This window comes from Mustela nivalis (genome assembly GCF_964662115.1).
Source record: "Mustela nivalis genome assembly, chromosome: 13".
Taxonomy (NCBI): domain Eukaryota; kingdom Metazoa; phylum Chordata; class Mammalia; order Carnivora; family Mustelidae; genus Mustela; species Mustela nivalis.
This window is the reverse complement of record NC_139032.1, coordinates 87718179-87738672: the sequence shown is the minus strand read 5'-3', so window position 1 is coordinate 87738672 and position 20494 is coordinate 87718179. Positions and strand designations below refer to the sequence as shown.

The 20494-nt window shown below is 50.6% G+C and overlaps 1 protein-coding gene across 3 annotated transcripts in view; it reads right to left on the bottom strand.

The window, feature by feature from the left end:
* The window catches only part of GPR107 (G protein-coupled receptor 107), a 76525-nt gene that overhangs the window by 11420 nt on the left and 44611 nt on the right, over nucleotides 1–20494 (bottom strand). For all 3 annotated transcript variants that reach the window (XR_014302068.1, XR_014302069.1, XM_082696035.1), the window contains exons 14-17: nucleotides 19207–19250; nucleotides 2950–2999; nucleotides 1758–1841; nucleotides 813–931 (exon numbers count right to left, since the gene is read on the bottom strand). Coding sequence is in view for 1 of the 3 variants with exons in the window: in XM_082696035.1 (XP_082552161.1) it covers nucleotides 813–931; nucleotides 1758–1841; nucleotides 2950–2999; nucleotides 19207–19250 (297 nt within the window). In the remaining 2 variants the exon portion in view is untranslated. The remainder of the gene's footprint in view (nucleotides 1–812; nucleotides 932–1757; nucleotides 1842–2949; nucleotides 3000–19206; nucleotides 19251–20494) is intronic.

The window sequence follows — 20494 nt, the reverse complement described above, 5'->3', positions numbered from 1 at the left end:
CTGTACCGAGAGCTGCCTTCCGTTGACTGTTCCTGTAGTGGGGCTGAGCACAGAGAGCTGTCCTATGCTGCCCGACAGCCCAGCAGGGGCCAGAGGCTCAGCCTTTGAACTGGGACAAGTCAAAGGGCCGCCTGCCCAGCCGGGAGCAGCACACTTGAAACTCCGCCTTAACAAGCACAACACCTGACCTGGCCCACCATAGTCCATCAGTAAACAAGCCAACAGTCTCCATCTCTATTTCTTTTCTAGATAATGAGTGCCCTTTCCTGGAAAACAGGACCCTAAAGTCACTTGCCCTATGACTCAGAAAAAGCCGGCTTGAACACTCGCACAGAGGTCAATTCGCTGTGCCTGCTGTGAAAACCATTCGTTATCTGGTGCAGGGGAGCCTGCAGACAAGCAGCAGACCCAGAGCCGACTCAGATGATCACGTTTTTAGACATCAGCTCCCGGAGGCTGGGGCCAACAGGAAGCGGGGCTGCCCATCCCCGGAGGGCTGAACGGGCCAAGCGGATGCCCAAGTTCTCACCACTGGCTCACTGGAAGCATGTGCCAACGATGCTGGGGGATGCTTAATCGGAGGGCCGGCTCCACTTCCCCTGCAAAGACGGAGCGATCTTGGCAGACACTGTACTTCAAACTGAGTAAGACAGCCTGCGGCTCAAGTGTCCATTTCCTTCTGCTAAATATAGAGGTAACACCTCCGGAGCAACGGAACGCAGGGAGAAGGCGCTCCGACTCCCAACTCCCACCGTGCTGTCTGGCGGGGTCCGGGGGCCGAAGGAGGAGGGACACGAGGGGAGACTGCTTACACGGATTCCATTTCCAGGTCATCCTCCTGAGAAAGCTGTAGGTAGGGGTTATCTGAAGCCGGACGGAATTTACAGCCCGTTAGAACAAAGAATACCAGCGTGGCCATTTCGTCCAGGAGCTGCGAATTAAAACCCACCCCGAAAAAGGGATTATTAGCAAGGCTGTTCTTCTGAAAGCAGTGGAACTAAAACCGGTGCAGTACCCGCCCCCCAACCAAAGGTCAGGGCAGAGCTGGGGTAGGGTCTCCTCACGAGGTGGGTCAGAGCCTCAGCTAGGAGCATTCTGCCCAGAAATGACGGTTAAGACCCCAGGCTTTAATCAGTCTTCACCAGAATCTTTTAAGAGCTCCTTTTAGCTCCACATTTCCCATAGTGCCCTCAGCACCAAGCGGGCGCCTCAAGGAAAAGTCTCATTGCTGTGCCCTCCGCCCGGAATTGGTGCAGCACCGAGTGCCGACTACACGTCCTGACGAGAACAAGAAAGGGAACAGGCTCTAGATAATTCGGTGGCTTCCCCTAGGAGTCAATGAGCTCGAGTCTTCGGCAAAGACACTGTATTACTGAAATACTCGTGGGTAAAGGGCATTCTGGATTCTGAGCTTTCCTGAGCCCCGGAACTGAAGGAAAACCACGTCTCCTTGCGTTTTAATTATCCAGGGCGAGGCTCACACTCTCTGCCTGAGGCTTCTTTCTTCCAAGTCTTGTAAAATTGAAAACTAAAATCAATAATGCAATTACTTCCAGATTTTTCATGTAATCCAGCAGCTTTCCTGGGCAAACAGATCATCTTAGTTGTGGGCCAGAGGTGACAGGAGTGGCCACTGCCTGATCCCTCCTGAGCGACCTCACGTTAAGTTACACCCGAACCCTCCCCTTCGGCCGCCCCCCACCCCCTCCCCCGCACCCTGCGCCATTCCCACACGTTCCCACACACGAGCCCCGCACCTGGTAGAGCCATTTCCACTGGAACGGAACGGCGAGCTTGAGGAGGAATGCGATGATCCTGGTGAAGTATATGTAACACACGATCTACGGGGCAGGGATAAAGAAGAAATGAAATCAACATGGAAAGGACAGCATCGCTTCTTTCCAACATCTTGCTGTCACAAAGGAACAAAAGAGAAGACAGAATTCCCTGAGGAAAATCATTTGACACTTAAGGTGCTAATTAATAAACATGGCAGAGACAGCTTCTCTGGCCACCCCACTCAAAAGAACTTGGCCCTCACCTCTAGGGGACCACCCACCCGACATGGGGAGGACAAGGCATCCCGTGTGGCTGCTCTGAACTCTCACGCCTTCTTCGCCTTTTCCACATACACGACCCACTGACTTCAATCCCCAAAGGGCAGGATTTTTTCTTCCCAGGCCCTGAGGCATGTTTCCGAGTAGTGATTGCAAAACACAGCCCTCAGGGCCCACACCCACAGGGCGTACCTGAGTACTGAGTATCAGAGTAACACCGAGTATTTTAGTAAGGGAAGATGTGGCAAGGATTCCCCTGGACGGCCCCTGGGGCCTGGACTGCTCCCTGGGACCTGGACTGCTCCCTGGGACCCTGCCCAGGGAAGGACCTGTCCAACCCACAGATGGAAGAGGACTCAGAAACTTTCTTTTAGGAATCAGGAAGCGAACTCTTGAAGAGCTTTTGTCTTTGTCTTAATAATCTTTGTCTTAATAATTTACAGCAGGTCCTGTCTTTTGGTGTCTGCTCATAGGGACTTTTTTCTCATTTTTGCAAATGACTAAAACAAGCAAGCCAAGGGGCTGCTCTGTCTGGCCTGTGCTTGGAAGGGCACCCAGAGAAACAAGCCCCGAACCGTTAACGGGAATCACCTGGGGGAGGGGGAGGGACGAAGGGGTAGAAGATCAGGGTCCCTTTATTGTAAGAAAACATCAAGACTGTATTACTTTTCCGAGTATTTAAAGCCAAATTTAAACCTAACATTTAAGAAGGCGTGACTCAGCGGTTTAATTTCTCCGATCAAAAGACACAATTTGGTTTGATAAAACGAAATCTGCACGGCCCAGGTAGCACATCTCGTGCTTCTGCCAGTTCTTTGGAAGTTCATTTGTTCTACTCTTTGAACTGATCTTATTTACAGATTCAAGGTTTTTTTTTTTTTTTTTTACTCACCAAGACGTAATAGTGTCTGAAAAGTTTCAGCTTTGCTAAGTTAATAGCAGCTAGGGAAAAGAAAGAACAGAACGACAGGCACATTAACGTCTTTTCTCATTTTTAAAAGCAAGTGACATTCAAGTGCCCTCTGTTAGGAGGCCAAGTCTAATGCAGATGAGTACTGCCCAGGGGCACATCTATATTTCTGGAAAAGCATCAGCTTAGAAGGATCACCACCACCCTCCCCCAAGCAGGAAGACTCCAGGAGTTATGGGAGCCAGTGCTGCTCCCCATTCTGGGCTCAGGAGCTTTCAACGTGCCATGCTGGGGGGTATACTGATGCCACAGAAATCGGCAGACACTAAAAATCAAGCCACCCCTGCCCCCAAAAGCCAATGGTAAACATTTCAGCTCTGTCCCAGAGGCTGACAGAGCTGCGCTCCCCACTAGGACCAATCTCAGGTGGGGCCCTGGGCATCCCACTAGCTGAGGGTCTAAATTCAATTAACCCACAAGTACATCTTGCAAATTTCGCTTGTAACAAGCCCTTTAAATACAACCCTGCTGGCTGTGTCCTACCTTTGGATCGCTCAAGGTCAGGGAGCCAGGACAGCTAACTTCCTGCCACCGCCTATGGCCATGAAATATTGATGACCACAGAGGGTAGCCTGGCTCCCTCCCCGATTAGTAAGCTTTTCATTCATCATAAACCTTCCTGCAGGAGGCAAATTAATTTGGCTTAATAGCATTCAATTACTGGTTCCGTTTAAGAATGGCGCCGTGGGTGGAGAAGGTTCCTCTTCCTTTCCCCCTTCCTCTGGCTCATGATTAGTGGGGGGGGGGGGCAGTCAAACTTAGGGATCCAAAAGAAATTCCTGGAATCCTAAATTAATCTTCAATGTGATGAACAGCTAAGAGTACGTGCAAGAACCTTCTGGGAGAAACTGAACGCCTCCATTGAGGAGAGGATGAGAAAATCTTCAGAGCAAATCTAACTCTCCAAGTTGAGAGGCTGTAACACCCAGGTGTGGAGCTGGGTTGGACACATGCACGCAACGTTAGAGGAAGCCCTATGAAGCTTTCTTAACTGGCAGTCTTGTTATTTTTAAATAACATTAGATCTCTCTGGTTCATATCCAGCTTGCCATTCATTCTGGCCCCGACCAGGCTCTGGGATGCAGCCGACCCAAGATGGGGCAGCTGTGGCCTTTGCCCCAAGCGGCTGCCATCCCTCAGGGAAAGGGAGATGCTACACGCGCAGTGCAAGGGGCACAGGATACCCAGTGAGTGATGGGAGCGCGCAACGCAAGCAGGTGCTCCTGCCGGTCCTGGGGGGAGGGTGGGGGTAGGAGAAGTTCCACTGAGGACCAAGGGTTAATTAAACCTGAGAATTCTGTGTCAAGCTAAGCTACCACGGATTAAATGCTTCACACATTTGCATGAACCAGTATCCTTTTGTGTGTCTTTCCGCGTGGGCATCTGCTGCTCCGGTGGTCAAGGAAATGCACCCCTCTCCCTGCCCTGAAGCGAAAGAGTTCTTGAACAGGAACACTCAGTTCTCTTCTTTGTGAACAACCAAGGAAGAACATTAACACTTACACCGTTAGGTAATAAAAAAAATGCTTGAAAAGTCTCTTCTGAATTTCATTTGCTGAAATCCTTGCCACATCCTGCCCTGGCTTCACCAAGCACCATCAGCCAGCCAGAGAGAAGTGGGAGGGATTTAGTGCTGGATGTTAAGGTCCCAGGCAGGCTGAGCTGCTCTGCCCGCCCAGAAAGGGGCTCCCGACCTAGACCAGGGGCCCAGGGGTGAGAGAGGGGATTCCCAGAGGAGCTGGTGCCTCAGAGAGGCCTGGGAGGGCTCGGGAGGGAGGAAGAGCAGATAGGCCAGTGGACGGCACTTGGGAAGAGCAGATACAAGGGCTCAGGGCTGAGAGGCCCCCGCTCGGGGAAGAGGAAGCTGGCAGCTGGACCGTGGAGAGACCAGGGCATGGGCTGGACCACAGGGAGAACCGAAAATAGAGCCAATGCAGAAGACCACCAACCATCCTCCTTGGCAGAGCCGAGGGCACCAGAGAGCCTCTGAAGGGTCTGAAGCTGATCACATGGACATTTGAGAACAGTTTCTCCGCAGAAAGGATGGAAAGAGCCCAGAACGAGAGCCCAACTGCAGTGAAAAGTCTGGAACTCGCGGAGGTCCGTCCAGACGGTGGTGAGGCCCTTCTCGATTAGTGAAGACCCCGCCTCGGAGGCTGGCGGGGGAGACGGACGGACTAGGTAAGTCTGGCGGTCCCCTCCCTCCCTGCCAGGGCCAAGAATTCGGGGATGACGGGGGAGGGAGGCACGGGGGTGAGGGCGCTGCAGGGTGAAGACCGTGGGGGAGGGGAAGGGTGTGGAAGGCGCCACATCTCACATCTCCCTGGAGCCAGGGGCCACCATGTCGCACCCTCCAGGCTGCTGTAAGACATCCTGAACTGAGTCAGGCCACGGAGCGCCTCAAATATGAGCCTGTGCGCCCATGCCCCCGCGCCCATGCCCCCGCGCCCATGCCCCACCACCGCAGGACGCAGGCGAGGACAGACAAACAGACCTGGGGACCATCGGTGCTGCCTCTAGGACAGGCAGCCCCAGTAAGTGAAGCTCAGTGTCATCTGCAAAACCCAGCAGTCACGACAGAGGTCACTTCCAGTCACACATGAGACATACCGCTGGCCGAGCTCCAGGGGCCAGGCCCCCACCTGCGTGATCCAGTCCCAGCCAGGGCCGCGAAGGCGGGGAGGGAGCCCACGTACTGAGCTTGGAAACAAGCAGGCAGCAGCACAGGACCTGCACATTTGAACACCTTGGGTTCAAGTTCCAACTCTGCTGCTTCCCGGCTGTGTGACCTCAGAAAAGCCACTTAACCTCTCTGAGCCTCAGTTTCTTCATCTGTCCAACAAGGATAACAGCGCCTACCGTAAGGGTTGTTGGCAGAGGTGAGGAGACAGTGCGTGGAAAGCAAACGGCCCCCAGTAAGCACGCGGCCCATGTCTACTGCTTCCGCACGAGGGTTATATAGCATCGACCCAACACCAACTGGGCCGCAGACTCCTGCAGCGGCTGCCACACCCGCCGGGAACCCAGGCTCCAGTGAGCGCGACCGGACGGAGCGGGGACGCGGGGGCTGCCATCTGCACACGATGCGGTCAGCCTGGAGCAGCGGGGATCCAGCCCCGGAGGGGAGGCCTCACCAGCAAGGCAGCACGTCGCAGCGCAGGATCCCAGGCCTCCTCCTGCTTTTGTTCCAAAAGAGCTGTCCCTGGAGTGGCGGACGCTGCTCAGCTTGCTGCTCGCTGGCTCGAGGCAGGCCGGCCTCCCTCGGGAACAGAGGCTCCTCGAGTCTGGGCTGGCTATTTCTGACCCCACCACCACAAACAGCAAATATGGTCAAAGAGTGAGTCTGGTGGGAGGAAAATGCCTCGAACGGGAGCCCAAAGCCCCACATTCCAGTCACTGCACTGTCATGGCTGCATGTGTCTGGGCCTGGCCCGTCCCTCCCAGGCATGGGTCTGCTCGTGGTCAGGATGTTTTCATGGCACTGGTTTTTCCGGGGTGAGCACCAGACTCACCCTGAGAGCTTCTCCTAGAACACATGCCCGGCTGCCACTGTTACAGAACTGGACTTAGCCAGAAGGACTTTGAAGAAGCTCCCAGGGAACGGGGAAGGAGGGGGCGGGGGGCAGGGAGGTTGTGCACCTGCTCTAGAAGCTCCTGCGAGGCCCACCTCCTGCTATGGGCTCCTCCACTCTCCCCCCAGGAAATGGCCAGGACTCTGGATTTTGGCAACTATTTTTTTTTTTTTTAAGATTTTATTTATTTATTTGACAGAGAGAAATCACAAGTAGATGGAGAGGCAGGCAGAGAGAGAGAGAGGAGGAAGCAGGCTCCCTGCCAAGCAGAGAGCCCGATGCGGGACTCGATCCCAGGACCCGGAGATCATGACCTGAGCCGAAGGCAGCGGCTTAACCCACTGAGCCACCCAGGCGCCCCATTGGCAACTATTTTTTACTGATGAGAACAGAACAAGTGCCCACAGAGGCAGGAAGTGCCCAGCTGTTTCAAATAATTACCAAGGCGGGGGCGCCTGGGTGGCTCAGTCAGTTAAGCGTCTGCCTTGGGTTCTGGTCATGATCCCAGGGTCCTGGGATCAAGTCCCACATCGGGCTCCTGCTCGGCGGGGAGCCTGCTTCTCCCTCTGCCCATTCTGCCTGCCACTCCCTCTACTGTGCTCTCTGCCCCCCCCAACTCCATAAACAAATAATTTAAATCTTTAAAAACACACAAACAATTACCAAGGCAGCCATCTCTGTGACCAGTAAGTATCAAGAGCAAAGGTACCCCAGCTAGAGGAGATGCTGTCCCTTCCCTAGACTTTTACCTTTCCTCTGTACCCCCAGGAGGAACGAGGGTGCTGGCAAGAAGACAGATGGCCCCTTCCTCCCCAGTGGACTCGCCTGGACGGTCCTGAACCACGACACTGGTTGCCAGCATCGGCGGAGTGAGGGACCGTGTGCCAGGCGCCTCTCATGCTTCATCTGGGGTAAAAACCACACAACAGCCCCCGTGAAGGAACAACCGCTGTGACCACTGCCTCACAGAGGAAGAACTAAGGCCTGGAGAAGTTTAGCAGAATAGCCAATGTCACACAGCTTTTAAGGAGAAAAGCAAGTACTCAACACCCAAGTCCACAGCTCTCTAAAGAGCATGTTCTCAATGCCTACACTCTGCACTAAGAGAAAGGCAATTCACAGCTTTGTAATCCCCTGCCAGCCCACGGCTCAAAATGCCGGGCAGTGCCCAGGAGCTGCCAGCAATCCATCTTGAGGAGTTAATACTGGGTGATTTACGAGGCACACAGAAGCAAAGGCCCGTGACAGTCTCTTCAAGGGTGAAACATTTCCAAAACAATCCTTCTCTGGGTATAAAGAAAGCCCCGAAGCTTAAAACCATCCCCATCTACCCCAAATCCCTTTCTCCTGCTTCCTCCCTGCCATGCTTCAAAGGGAATTTTGAGTCAAACACAAAAATTACAGAAATAAGGATGCTAGCAAGGCCTGGCTGGCATAGCGTTGCTCTGACTCACTGTCAAGCTCAGTGGTTCTACAGTCTGCTTAAGCTCCAAGTTCAAGCTCCCCCTGCTGATGGCAGGGTTGGGGCGGTGAGGAGGTGGCACAGCAGTTGCCCCCACTTTTGTGGGCAAGCACAGGCCTGGAAGCCAGGCCACACGCTGACCTGAGACCACGCTGGCCTGAAACTATCCATTTTGGGGAGATACCAGCTCAGCAGGTGCCCTCTGGCCTCCACTAAGAGGAGATCCCACCAACCCATCTCATGAAGACAGTATGAGGAGCAAGCATGGGGCTGTGTAAGACAAGAACTCTGGGGGGCTCAGTGGGTTAAGCCCCTGCCTTCGGCTCAGGTTGTGGTCACAGGGTTCTGGGATCGAGCCCCGAGTCGGGCTCTCTGCTCCGCAAGGAGCCTGCTTCTTCTTCTCTCTGCCCTTGATCTGCCTTTGTGATCTTTCTCTCTCTGTCAAATAAATAAGTAAAATTAAAAAAAAAAAAAAAAAAGACAAGAACTCTGTAGAGAAGGAAACTCTGATTTTCAAATGGTTGAAGGTCCTGTGAAAAGTGGTTCAAAATAAATTTCCAGGGGTTCCTGGGTGGCTCAGTCAGTGAAACATCTGCCTTTGGCTCAGGCATGATCATGGAGTCCTGGGATGGAGCCCGGCACTGGGCTCCCTGCTCGGTGGGGAATCTGCTTGTTCCTCTACCCCTTCCCCTGCTCGTGAACTTGCATTTTCTCTAGCTTTCCCAATAAACAAATAAGACTCTGCCTTTGGCTCAGGTCATGATCTCACGATTGAGTCCTATATGGGGCTCTCTGCTCAGCGGGGAGCCTGCTTTCCCACCCCGCCCCCGCCTCTCTGCCTACTTGTGCTATCTGCCAAATAAATAAATAAAATCTTTAATAGACAAATAAATAAAATCTTTTAAAATATATGTATTTTAAATATTTTTAAAATTTTAAATATTTAAATATTTTAAATATAAAAAATATATTTCCAATATACATTTAAAACAATTATCCAAAGTTAGAATTAATTTTAAAAGAATGGGGAGGAGAGGGACTTATGGAGAAAAATGAACCTCTGACTAGCTCAGAGTGATGGAGGGAGGGAAAAGCAATGAAATGGTCCAGGATCATGGAATATGACAGAGGTAAAGGGAAGGAGAAAACAGAGCAGAGTTTATGGGCTTGTTTGTTTGTTTGTTTTTAAGATTTTATTTAGTTGACAGAGAGAGATCATAAGTAGGCCGAGAGGCAGGCAGAGAGAGAGGGAGAAGCAGGCTCCCTGCAGAGCAGAGAGCCCGACGCAGGGGTTGATCCCAGGACCCTGAGATCATGACAGAGCTGAAGGCAGAGGCTTAACCCACTGAGCCCCCCAGGCACCCCCGGAGCAGGGTTTGTTAAGGTTGTCAAGAATAAGGCTTCCTTCAAGAGATACCAAGTGAAATTAAGAAGACAACGAGAGGGTAAAACTGATTATTATGCCAGGAAATGCTTGGTAAAAGATAAAAGTAAGTAGAAAACACCTCAATACAGGCGACTGTTCGTGTAACCGACAGAGGTGTCATGTGTCAGCTTGCTTATGCCTGCAGAGGATACGACGGTTTGGGCACAGCTTACGCTCATGAACTCCCAAAGTACGGTGGGAAGGTTGGCCTGACAAATTACGCCGCAGCGCACTGTGCCGGCCCGCTGCTGGCCCGCAGGCTCCTCAACAGGTCTGGCATGGACAAGATCTAGGAAGGCCAAGTGGAAGTGACTGGAGATGAATACAACGGGGAAAGAAGCGTTGATGGTCTACCTGGTCCCGTCACCCGCTATCTGGATGCAGGGCTTGCCAGAACTACTGCCGGAAATTAAGTTTTGAGGCCCTCCAGGGAGCAATGGATGGAGGCCTGCCTATCCAAGAAGAAGTGGATCTGTCCCAAAATGGCTTTTGCCCAAGAGGAAGATCGGGTAGCTCGGAAGAAGGCAAGTTTCCTTCCAGCTCAGGAGTGGGCTGCTGAGAGCTAATAACCAAACCACAATTCTCTATGAAGATTATTTCAGATAAAGATAGTAATAACCTTATTCATCAAGTAGCAAAAAATAAAAAGGTAAAAAAATAATAAAACAATAATTGAGGAATGGTAAAAATTCACCAAATTGAACAGGTAAGGACTATGCACCTTATTGTAAGCAAAAGTTACTGTAAAGGAACAAGAAGGGGTGCCTGGGTGGCTCAGTGGGTTAAAGCCTCTACCTTCGGCTCAGGTCATGATCCCAGGGGTCCTGGGATCAAGCCCCACATCGGGCTCTTTGCTCAACAGGGAGCCTGCTTCCTCCTATCTCTCTGCCTGCCTCTCTGCCTACTTGTGATCTCTGTCTGTCAAATAAATAAATAAAATCTTAAAAAAAAAAAATAAAGGAAGAAGAAAAAGAAAGAAGTAAAAATGGCCCAAGAGACTGGCTGACAGCCACAGGGAAGACTGTAAGATCTCTGCATCACATCTGGTGAGTTTCTGTTCTTGTCGCCCTTCTCCTCTCCTCCAAAGGCCCTTTGCAGGTGGGAGGTGGGGTCCTAAGGACCTGACTCTGCTCCTGACTCTGCTCCCGTCCCCGCCAGCCCACGGCTCGCATGGCTCTGGAAGCCTCCCTAGTCTGACATCACGGCTGGGGCTGGGCTGAGCCAAGGAGCACGCCGCTCCCTGCCGGTCCATGGCACAGACTCGCAGTTGGCAATGAGCCGGGTGAGGAAGCAAGTCAGATGTCCCATTGCATCCTGACACAGGCTGGCCAACAGCAGACAACACCTTCTCCATAAGAGAACCACATCTCCCCAAATACTGTGGTAGGTAATCAACCAAGAAGCATTGGTTTCAACCATGACTCAGGACTTGCAGAAACCAAATCCAAGCCAAGGCCCCTGGGCAGAACCCTGTCCCAGACCAGGAAGGGCACACCCACTCACATCGCAAACCAAGCCTGCTGGCTGGCCAGGGGCCCCCCAAGACAGCAAGGGGCCCAATGTTTTGAAGGCCTAATAAAAAAAATGGCAATGTGTGCATGATGTGGCTGCTTCTCAGGCTGGGGATATACAGAGTGGCCTCTCTGCTTTTGGTTATGGACTATATTAATTCAGGCTGTAACAATGGTTGATTATTTTGAAACGTGGAGCAGAAGCTATGATTTTATTAACGGCATTAAAGGAAGTTTGGGTGATCTGCTAGGGGAAAATAATGAAAACAGGGTTTTGGTGATTAAAAGAAATGATAAATCACTGCAGTAAGTCAGTCAGTCTAATCGAATACTCTTTCTTTCACCTTACTTTTTCGTAACAGCCTATTTGGCTATAGTTTTACCCTTTGCGGGGTCATGGACTCCTTTGAGATTTGCGAAAAGCCATGAACCCTCTGCCCAGGTAAATGCACCCTCTGCCCGGGTAAATGCTACATGCACAAAATCTCACCCAGTTTCTAGCGCCTACACACCCCTTCCCCTAATGCACTCGTGGATGGAAAACGTGGAACCTAGAGAGCTGGCGACAACCGGACATGAGGCGGCCTTGAGTGTAGGACAGAATGCCATACGGCCCCCACCCCGATGGCAGGGAAACTTTTTTTTTTTTTTAAAGATTTTATTTATTTGACAGATAGAGAATCACAAGTAGGCAGAGAAACAGAGAGAGAAGGGGAAGCAGGCTCCCTGCGGAGCAGAGAGCCCGATATTGGGCTCGATCCCAGGACCCCGAGATCACGACGTGAGCCGAAGGCAAAGGCTTAACCCACTGAGCCACCCAGGCGCCCTGACAGGGGAGCCCTCTGAACTACTACTGCATCACACCGGCCGGAGAGAAAGCCTTCTTGGCCCGCCAGCACGCCACCTTTCTGGAGCAGAGGGATGTTTATGATGCTCTCATGGTAACGGCTTCAGACTTCAGGCTTGGGAGAGGATCATAAACATATGCTCCAGCTCCACACCCAGGGCCAAAAGGAAGGATGAAAATTGTTTGAGTGACCAGATAAAGGGCATCTCATTTTTTCTGCCTCTTCTATCCTGTTATCCTGAAACACTGCTCCAGAGTGGGCAATCCCAACGCTATCTTCAAGGGCAGGGCAGAAAACAGCACAGAACAACTCTGGAGGAACTCATCCCCGCCCAGGTGGCACCCAGTCCTAGAGCCCTCCCCTTGTGCTGGGGAAGGCAAATCACAGCAAAACGTGTGGCTGGGAGGCTCCTCCTTCTCTGCACCTCCTTCTGCACCCTAGGGCTTTTGACCTAGGGCTTCCTGGTCTGGCCTAGTAATAATAATCCTCGCTGCCTACCGCATCAGTGGCCCCGGGCACCTTAGTTTCTCCTGGGAAAATGTAAATAAAGATTGGAGAAACCTGAGATTATAGCCAGGAACTGAGTCAAAGGAGTCAGGGAAGACAGTGCTTATAAACGTCAGCCCCGGTGCAAATGTAAAACCCGGAGCGCTCCTGGTCAACGGACGGCAAGTCATGTTAACGGCCATCTTGTTAGTGAAAGAAAAGCACAGGGTCCTATTAGAATAATTAGGTACAATATCAGAACAGATAATGGTGCAAAAGCTATTGCCCTCAATAAAATGACAACACAGTCCTGGACACAAAAATGGAGTTCCATAAACGCTTACAAGCGGTAAGCCTTACAGTTTTCAAAGCGCTTAGTAAGGGGTGAGCAGTCAGTGGTCAGTATCACTCTGTTATAGATACGAATATCTTTAATGTCTAACAACAGCCAGGATTTGGCGAACTTTTTCTCTAGAAGCTCAGAGAGCACCCTTGTGGGCCTGATGATCTCCGCCCCAAGGACTCAACTTTGCCACTGAAGCGCAAAAACTCCCACAGACAGCGCACACACAATGGGCAAGATGCATTCCAGGAAAACATCATTTACAGGAGTGGGGGGCGGGGGGGAGGGGTGGGCGCCCTCCGCCCGTTGAACGTCTGCCTTCAGGGGTCCTGGAATCGAGCCCCACGTCAGGGTCCCTGCTCAGAGGAGAGGCTACTTCTCCCTTTCCCTCTGCCACCCGCCCCCTTCTCCTACTTGTGCATGCGCTCTCTCTAACAAATAACTAAAATCTTTTAAGAAAACTATTTATAGAAACAGGCCAGGGTAATTTTCTTCTTTTCTCATCAATGGGTTTTTCATTAGGTCTGTTTACATGAATGCCCCCAAATAAAACATACTTTTTTGGCACGAGATGCCCAGAACTAATGAACTCTAAATATTTAGTCACAAGAATCTGGCTAAATAAGTCTGAAATAAACTCTCTAGGCACGGGGGAAAAAAACAAAACAGGCAGGCTTTTCGGTCGTGGTGGTCATGACCATGAGAGATTCAAGAAGCCTCATCCCTATCACATGGTTCTCAAACTTTTGGTCTCAGGATTCCTTTCCACTTTTTAAAAATTCCTGAGGACCTCAAAGAACTTTGTTTATGTGGGTAAAATCTACCAATATTTATCATATTAGAAAAATTAAACAAATTTCAAAAGTATTTAATAATCAATTTTTTAAAAAAGATTTATTTATTCGACAGGTAGAGATCACAAGTAGGCAGAGAGGCAGGCAGAGAGAGAGAGAGGAGGAAGCAGGTTCCCCGCTGAGCAGAGAGCCCGATGCAGGGCTCGATCCCAGGACCCTGGGATCACGACCAGAGCCGAAGGCAGAGGCTTTAACCCACTGAGCCACCCAGGCGCCCCTTAATAATCAATTTAAAAGTAACAAATCCATTACTAGTATAAACATTTTTTAATTAAAAATAACTCATTCAAGGGTGCCTGGGTGGCTCAGTGGGTTGGGCCTCTGCCTTTGGCTTGGGTCATGATCTCAGGGTCCTGGGATCGAGTCCTGCATCTGGCTCTCTGCTCAACAGGGAGCCTGCTCCCCCAATCCCGCCTGCCTCTCTGCCTACTGTGACCTCTCTCTGTCAAATAAATAAATAAAATCTTAAAAAAAAAACTCATTTAAAAAAAACTTGAGATGCTTGGTATTGTTTTGTTTTTGTAAATCTCTTTGATGTCTGGCTTAAGAGAATACAGCTGGATTCTCATATCTGCGTATGTAGTCAATGTGCCATGAAAGAGTCTTTTGGTTGCACTATGTGAAGAAAATACGGCCTTATACAGACAGGGGCCTGTATAAGTTCTCTTTTCAGAGAACTGTGAACAGTCTTCTTTGACATTAAAACTTGACAAGTGGTAGCTTTTTTTTTTTTTTTTAAGATTTCATTTATTTGACAGAGAGAGGCACAGCGAGAGAGGGAACACAAGCAGGGGGATTGGGAGAGGGAGAAGCAGGCTTCTTCCCCCTGAGGAGAGAGCCCAATGCAGGGCTCAGTCCTGGGGTCCTGGGATCATAACCCAAGCTGAAGGCAAATGCTTAACGACGGAGCCACCCAGGTGCCCCGACAAGTGGTAGCTTCTTAAAGATTAGTGAGGTACGGAATCTGAAACTGTATCAGTGAGCGCCCATGACCCATCATTTGTTGTGAGTTCGAGCCCCGCGCTGGGTGTAGAGATTACTTACAAATAAAATCTTGAGGCGCCTGGGTGGCTTAGTCAGTTGAGCATCCGACTCTATTTCGGCTCAGGTAATGAACTTGGGGTCATGAGATGGAGGCCCTAGTAGGGCTCCCTGCTCAGTGGGGAGTCTGCTTGTCCCTCCCCTCTGCCCTGGCCCTCTCATGTGTACCTGCGCTCTCTCTCAAATAAATAAATACATCTTTTTAAAAGAAGAAAATCTTAAAGAAAAAAAATCCACTGGTCCATCTTGCACTTTGAATGGATCTTTTATTCATGCACGACTGTGTCACATGCACTGGCCAGGTTCGACCAAGTCACAAAGGTCTCTGAAATATTGACATTTTTTATTATAAAATACTTTTTAAAGTCACATTTGTTAATATTACCCCTTCTCACATATGTCTGTTAAGAACAGGGAAGCTATCAAGCCTTCAGTGGTGGATATAAGTCTTCCTAAATTAACATTTGTGCTTTCAAGTGAAAATGAGATCGCCAGCAACAAATACTTCTCATTTCCCTGAATTGTTTACTTCATTCATTTTTAAGATGTCTGACAAAAGCTCATGTCTGAGTAGCCATACCAAAGTTTATTCTTTCAAACAAAAATGATTTCCCAAGAGAAAAGCAGCTGGTTCAGCTTGCAACTCCAACAACTGTACATGTGCATTCCCATAAGACAACTATTACACTCCGGTGCCTGACAGAAGTGCTTCACGTATACTTCCCATTTCATGACACTTGGAATGTTAAAAGACATATGTTTAAGGGTTGAGATTTAATAACAGTAATTTTTACTATTTCATCGACGTCACTCTTAAGGGAAAGGAGCCTCTTTCACTCCTGGCAAGCAGGGAGTAAGGGCCACTGATACGGTTCGGTGCTACTGCCTCGAATCATGCTCAGGCCGCCGCTGCCTGACCCACTACTGCTCCTGTACCATCAGAGCCAACGTCAACAGCAAAAAACGATGACCGAGGCCGGTGACGAAAACAGCATCACCCCGAGGACCCTCGTGGGAACTGCTACCCTGACAAGTACTTCCCACGGCCGCAGCTACTTGCAGAACGTGGCAGCCACTCCCAGTGAGGCCAGGCGTCCACAAACCGTGCCACTAGAGCCTGTCACAGTTTGTTTAAATGCCTCTGAAGCTCACATAAAAGCCAGAATCCTCAGAACACTTCCTCTGAGTCTTCCTCAGAAACACGACAGGGAAAAAAAGACAAGCAGCGCCAGGAACTGTTAACCCAATGTAGGACGTCTATCCCCCGGCCAGTCCTTGGAGGTAATGACGGTGGAGTTAAGGAGGAAACAGGTCCACCCTCAAGGGCAGTGACAGTCAATGTCGGCGGGCAAAACCCGGTGCAACCCGAGCTCGGGTGTCTGTGCAGTACTCGGGAAGCTTCCGTTCAGAGAACGCAGCGAGACAGTGACTTTCAACGACAGAGGAGCTCAGAGAAGCAACAGCGTGTGACAGAAGAGACAAAGACGCAGCTGAAGGACACTGGGCGGCTTCCCTCAGGTTCAGTCAAAAGGACTCCAGAGACGAAGAGGTAAACATCCAAACAAGCTCTCTGAAAGCCACCCTGTCACCCCAAATGCAGGGACAGCCACTGCAAACAGCACTTCCTCCACGGCAATCAGTGAGCCTGGACTGCACTTACAGGGAGAGTCTCAAGTCCAAGTCACTGTCAAGGTCATGCATTGAGTCAAGGGCACAAAGAGCCTAAGATCAGGAACCATCAGCTGTCAACCAGCAAAATGCTTGCGAATCTAGTGGCAGGCATCACTGCCCATGGCCTTCACTTTGCCAGCTGCCTCTGGGGCGGGCTAGATCGCAGAAGGGTGCGCTGAGGAGCACGGGCTGGGGGTATGAGGTCAAGCACACCGGGGAGCCTGCGGCAGGGTGCTTAGCAGTGTGCTGGCTCCAGCTCCTGCCTCACTTCTGTCCCCATCCGCTCTGCCATCACACCCCAGGGCGACTTGCGCTGAGGGGCAGGGGATGCTATTCCTGAGAGTTCTCTGCAGGGGGGACGTGACCGCCCCACCTCTGGAAGAGTTACTGGCATAACCATTTTTCAAAGTCCTGAATGAAATACACATTTGCAGATCAGCTAATAAGCAGCCACGGCCTAAATCAATTCGGTGAAAGCATATTGATCAAGACACCCGCACCCTAACTACTGTGTCCTCCTTTTTCAATTTAATTTAATTAATTTATTTGACAGACTGAGACCCAGTGCACAAGAGGGAACACAAGCAGGGGGAGTAGGGGAGGGAGAAGCAGGCTTCCCGTTGAGCAGGGAGCCGGATGCGGGGCTTGATCCCAGGAGCTTGGGATCATGACCTGAGCCGAAGGCAGACACACAACAACTGAGACACCCAGGCGCCCCGACCCCCTTTCAAAGGGTTTGTGATATTTGCTGATGCGAAATGGGGGGCTTTCTTAACAGTATGTCAACCAGCAAACGGTGAGCAAGAGCCCTGGTCTGCTCCTGTGACTTCCTGTTTTGACAGTGCTCTCGCTGAAGAAGTCGCATGCTGTCACCTGGTGGAAAAAGCGAGAAACTGCCTTGTGTGCCCCAGACGACGACAACAGCATTCAGGTCCTCGTTTCTTTTCACTACAGATGCGTGGGGACAATTCCGATCCCATCTTGGTTCAGCCGGCTAAGCATCGACCACTAGCCATCAGCCACTTGCGGAATGAATGGTCACAGAGACGATTCATTACCGTGGTCGTCCCCAAGCCCTGCAAAGCTGGCTGCAGAAAGCAGAGAGGCCATCACAGGGATCAGGATGATGGAGAAGAGGGAAATGGAGCTGGTGAGGAAGGTCAGAGGATCCGCAAAGGAGAAGGGCGAGGCCAGAAGAAAACTAACCATAAAACTCACCAACTGGAGGACATGCTATTGGAATTTTTAAGCATTTTCAGCCCAGCAGTAAGAGAAATGAATCCACAAACACCGAAGTGTATAAAGATGAGAAAGTAAAATGTCTCACCTCAAGATATTAAAACATTTTTTAAACTTTAAATTTTGAGTAATGTCTATATCCAACATGGGGCTCGAACCCACAAACCTGAGATCAAAAGCCACATGCTCCAATGACTGAGCCCGCGGACCAAGCCAGCTGGCTGCCCCTTATACGTTAAAACTAAGAGAACGACCTATTCATTGACAAATATAATAATAAAGGCTCCTTTTTATGTGACAAGCACAGAAAAAGAAGAAAGAAAACAAGAATATCTCCCAGACAGTTATTCTCAGAAGGTGAGTTTTTATTTTTTATTTTGGATTTTTCTGTTTGTGCTGCGGTGCTTTATTAGGATTCTAATTTGTGTTTTATCTTTTGTGATTTCCCCTTACCCTATTCCAAGAAGGCAGGAGAGCTCTTTGAACTCTGAACCAGGCTAAAAGCAAATCCTTTACATGAAGTTCAAGTTGAAACTCACTGACAAGAATCTGTCCCAGAAGAAGAGAACCCAGTGCTTTTGAAGAAAAAGAGGGAAAAACAGCAAAGAGCTATTTCCCAGGACAGGAAAGAAAACGGGCTGGCACATTCTGAGTGGGGCCTGCAGCCACTCGGGAGGGGTGGGCCCGGGGAGGCAGAAGCCCCTGGTGCCAGGCCACCCAGAGCCAGAGCGCTACGAGGGCCGGATGGCAGGAGTCTCCAAAGCAAGGACTGTGGACCAAAACCACAAGAGTAGCAGACACCCTCAAGTGCGGTGCTCTACCCCGGGATCCTGCCAGACACTGGCGTGAAGCCTTGAACTCGAGTGTAGTTCAACTTACAGAAAATCATGCGGTATTAATTACATAGCAAGTGTGAAATAAGACAGGTACCTATTACCTGATTTCCAATTTTTCTAAAATGAATCCTATTACTTTTATAATGATTAAAGAAAGGGTCAGCAACAAAACTTCATCAACAACAAATGAATTATGAGCCTTGAAGCACATTGCTGTCAGCACCCGGACGCACCGGCGGCTCCGAGCACTGAGAAAGCACTGCTTCTCAGTCCCTAGTGGTCCAAAGCCCCCTTTTATGCCATCGTGCACTATTCAAATCAGCTCAGAAATGCACAAAACATCTTCTCCGTGGCTTTTCTTAGGAGGGATGGTTAGAAAACCAAAGAGATACAGAAGGGTTATCAAGGCACCGGCATGTAAAGACCAAAGCGTTTAGAAGGTTCTCTCTGGCGTTGGTCTCATCTTAAATGAATCCCGACACATCTATTTTGAAAGCGTGTTAAATCAGCAGGAAGGGATGCTTTACACATAGCCATCCCCAATCCATTATGCCTCCTGTTCTCACAGTGAAGTGCTATCTGGTCCTTCCCAGACAAGACTTTCTCCTCCTGACTCAGTCTGGAGAAAGGTGAAAATCACGCTCACTAGTGGAAACGGAATGAATCATCTGATCAAGCAGCAATCACCCCGCAGCCTCCCTCCACAGCGGACCTTGCGAAGTTTACTCCTTCCTGTCGAGCAAACGACCCTGGCTGCTCTCACCAAGTCCCTGGGGCTCCTCAGCCTGCCTCCCAGGAGACAGCAGCTCTTCGCCTCTACCTCCCGGCAGTACCCAGGCACGCGGCTTTGGGGAAGGACTAGCAGCACCAAAGAGCACAAGGGAACTTGCCTTTTCCATCTGTTGCTGATGCTTCTTGTAAATGCCTGATTGACCTAAAAATAAATGTTTGGAGAACAAAGGTTAGCTGGCAGATCTGCATTCTTCTGTTTCCAGCACTAGTAACTCAAGGCCTTGAATTCCCCAGTTTTCAACAGAAAGGGCTGGCCCAGATGGCTTGAGCACTCTCCCGAAACATCATCTCTGCTAAGGGACACCTTGCCTTGTCTGGGGCTCAAGCCTGCGAGTTAAGGATGCCCTCTAATGGCCAAAAAAGGTCTGGCAGGGGCCTGGGTGTGAGGGGACGACAAAGCAAAACACAGTAATTTCAAGCGTCTTGAATCTCCCCCGCCACCTAAAATCTTTCATTCCCACAACTACACCATCCCTCAACATTGCTGTGGACAGCACCTGCTATCTGGAGAACGTGCCCCCCTCCGCCCCCACCAAGGCTAGAGGCTGATTTCTAAAGTCTAGGTCTAGGAGCTCGGAAGCACTTGGTTTCCGGCAAACTCCCTACTTCACTGACTGGAGATGCAGAACTCTGCTGGACAAAGTGTCGGCCCCCAGGGAGTCTGTCTTCCTGCTGCGATGTGCTGGGTCGCTCATTAGAGCAGCAGCGCCGCATTCACACATTCGCCTACGACCGAGGGGCTGGAGTTCTAGGGAGAGCACAGAGGCTGCGAGGGAGAGACTGTCCCAAAGTGACGGCAACAGCCCGGGCTGATGCAGCCCAGGGCGAGGGTGGGTCTTACATGGGGGCTGAAGTCCTCACAGGCCACTCACTCTCTACCTGACCATGACTACAAGCCTTTTCTCCTAAGAACAGCCGCCCCGCCACTGCCGCCGCTGGGTCATCTTCCCACCCAGAAGTGGATGGCGCAGGGTAGGAGAGTCAGCTGGCACAAAGCTCGCACCAAAGCTCGCCCCAAACCCAACCCAGCAGAGTCTGAGGGCTTCAAAAGAACCTTCGATACTATTCCTTCAGTCCCCTCTAGGACCTAGTTTTACATCTTACAGCAACTTCCAGAACCTTCACTTTCAAGAACTTTGCCGCACAGCACTTGCTCGTTGGTGCTGAAATGAACAAGGGGCAGGAAATGGCCACTCGCAGCCCTGAGGCTCACCCGAATCTTCCCCAAATCCCCAAGTCCTTCTCTCTGACAGGAGTACTAGATGGGAGAGAAGGGATCAGACTCTGTTCGAGAACAGTCAGGCGCTCTCTCTGAAGACAGCGCTGGTCATCCTGTTCCAGGTGCCTGAGCTGTAGGACACGGGGCGTCGGGAGCGCTCAGGAAGC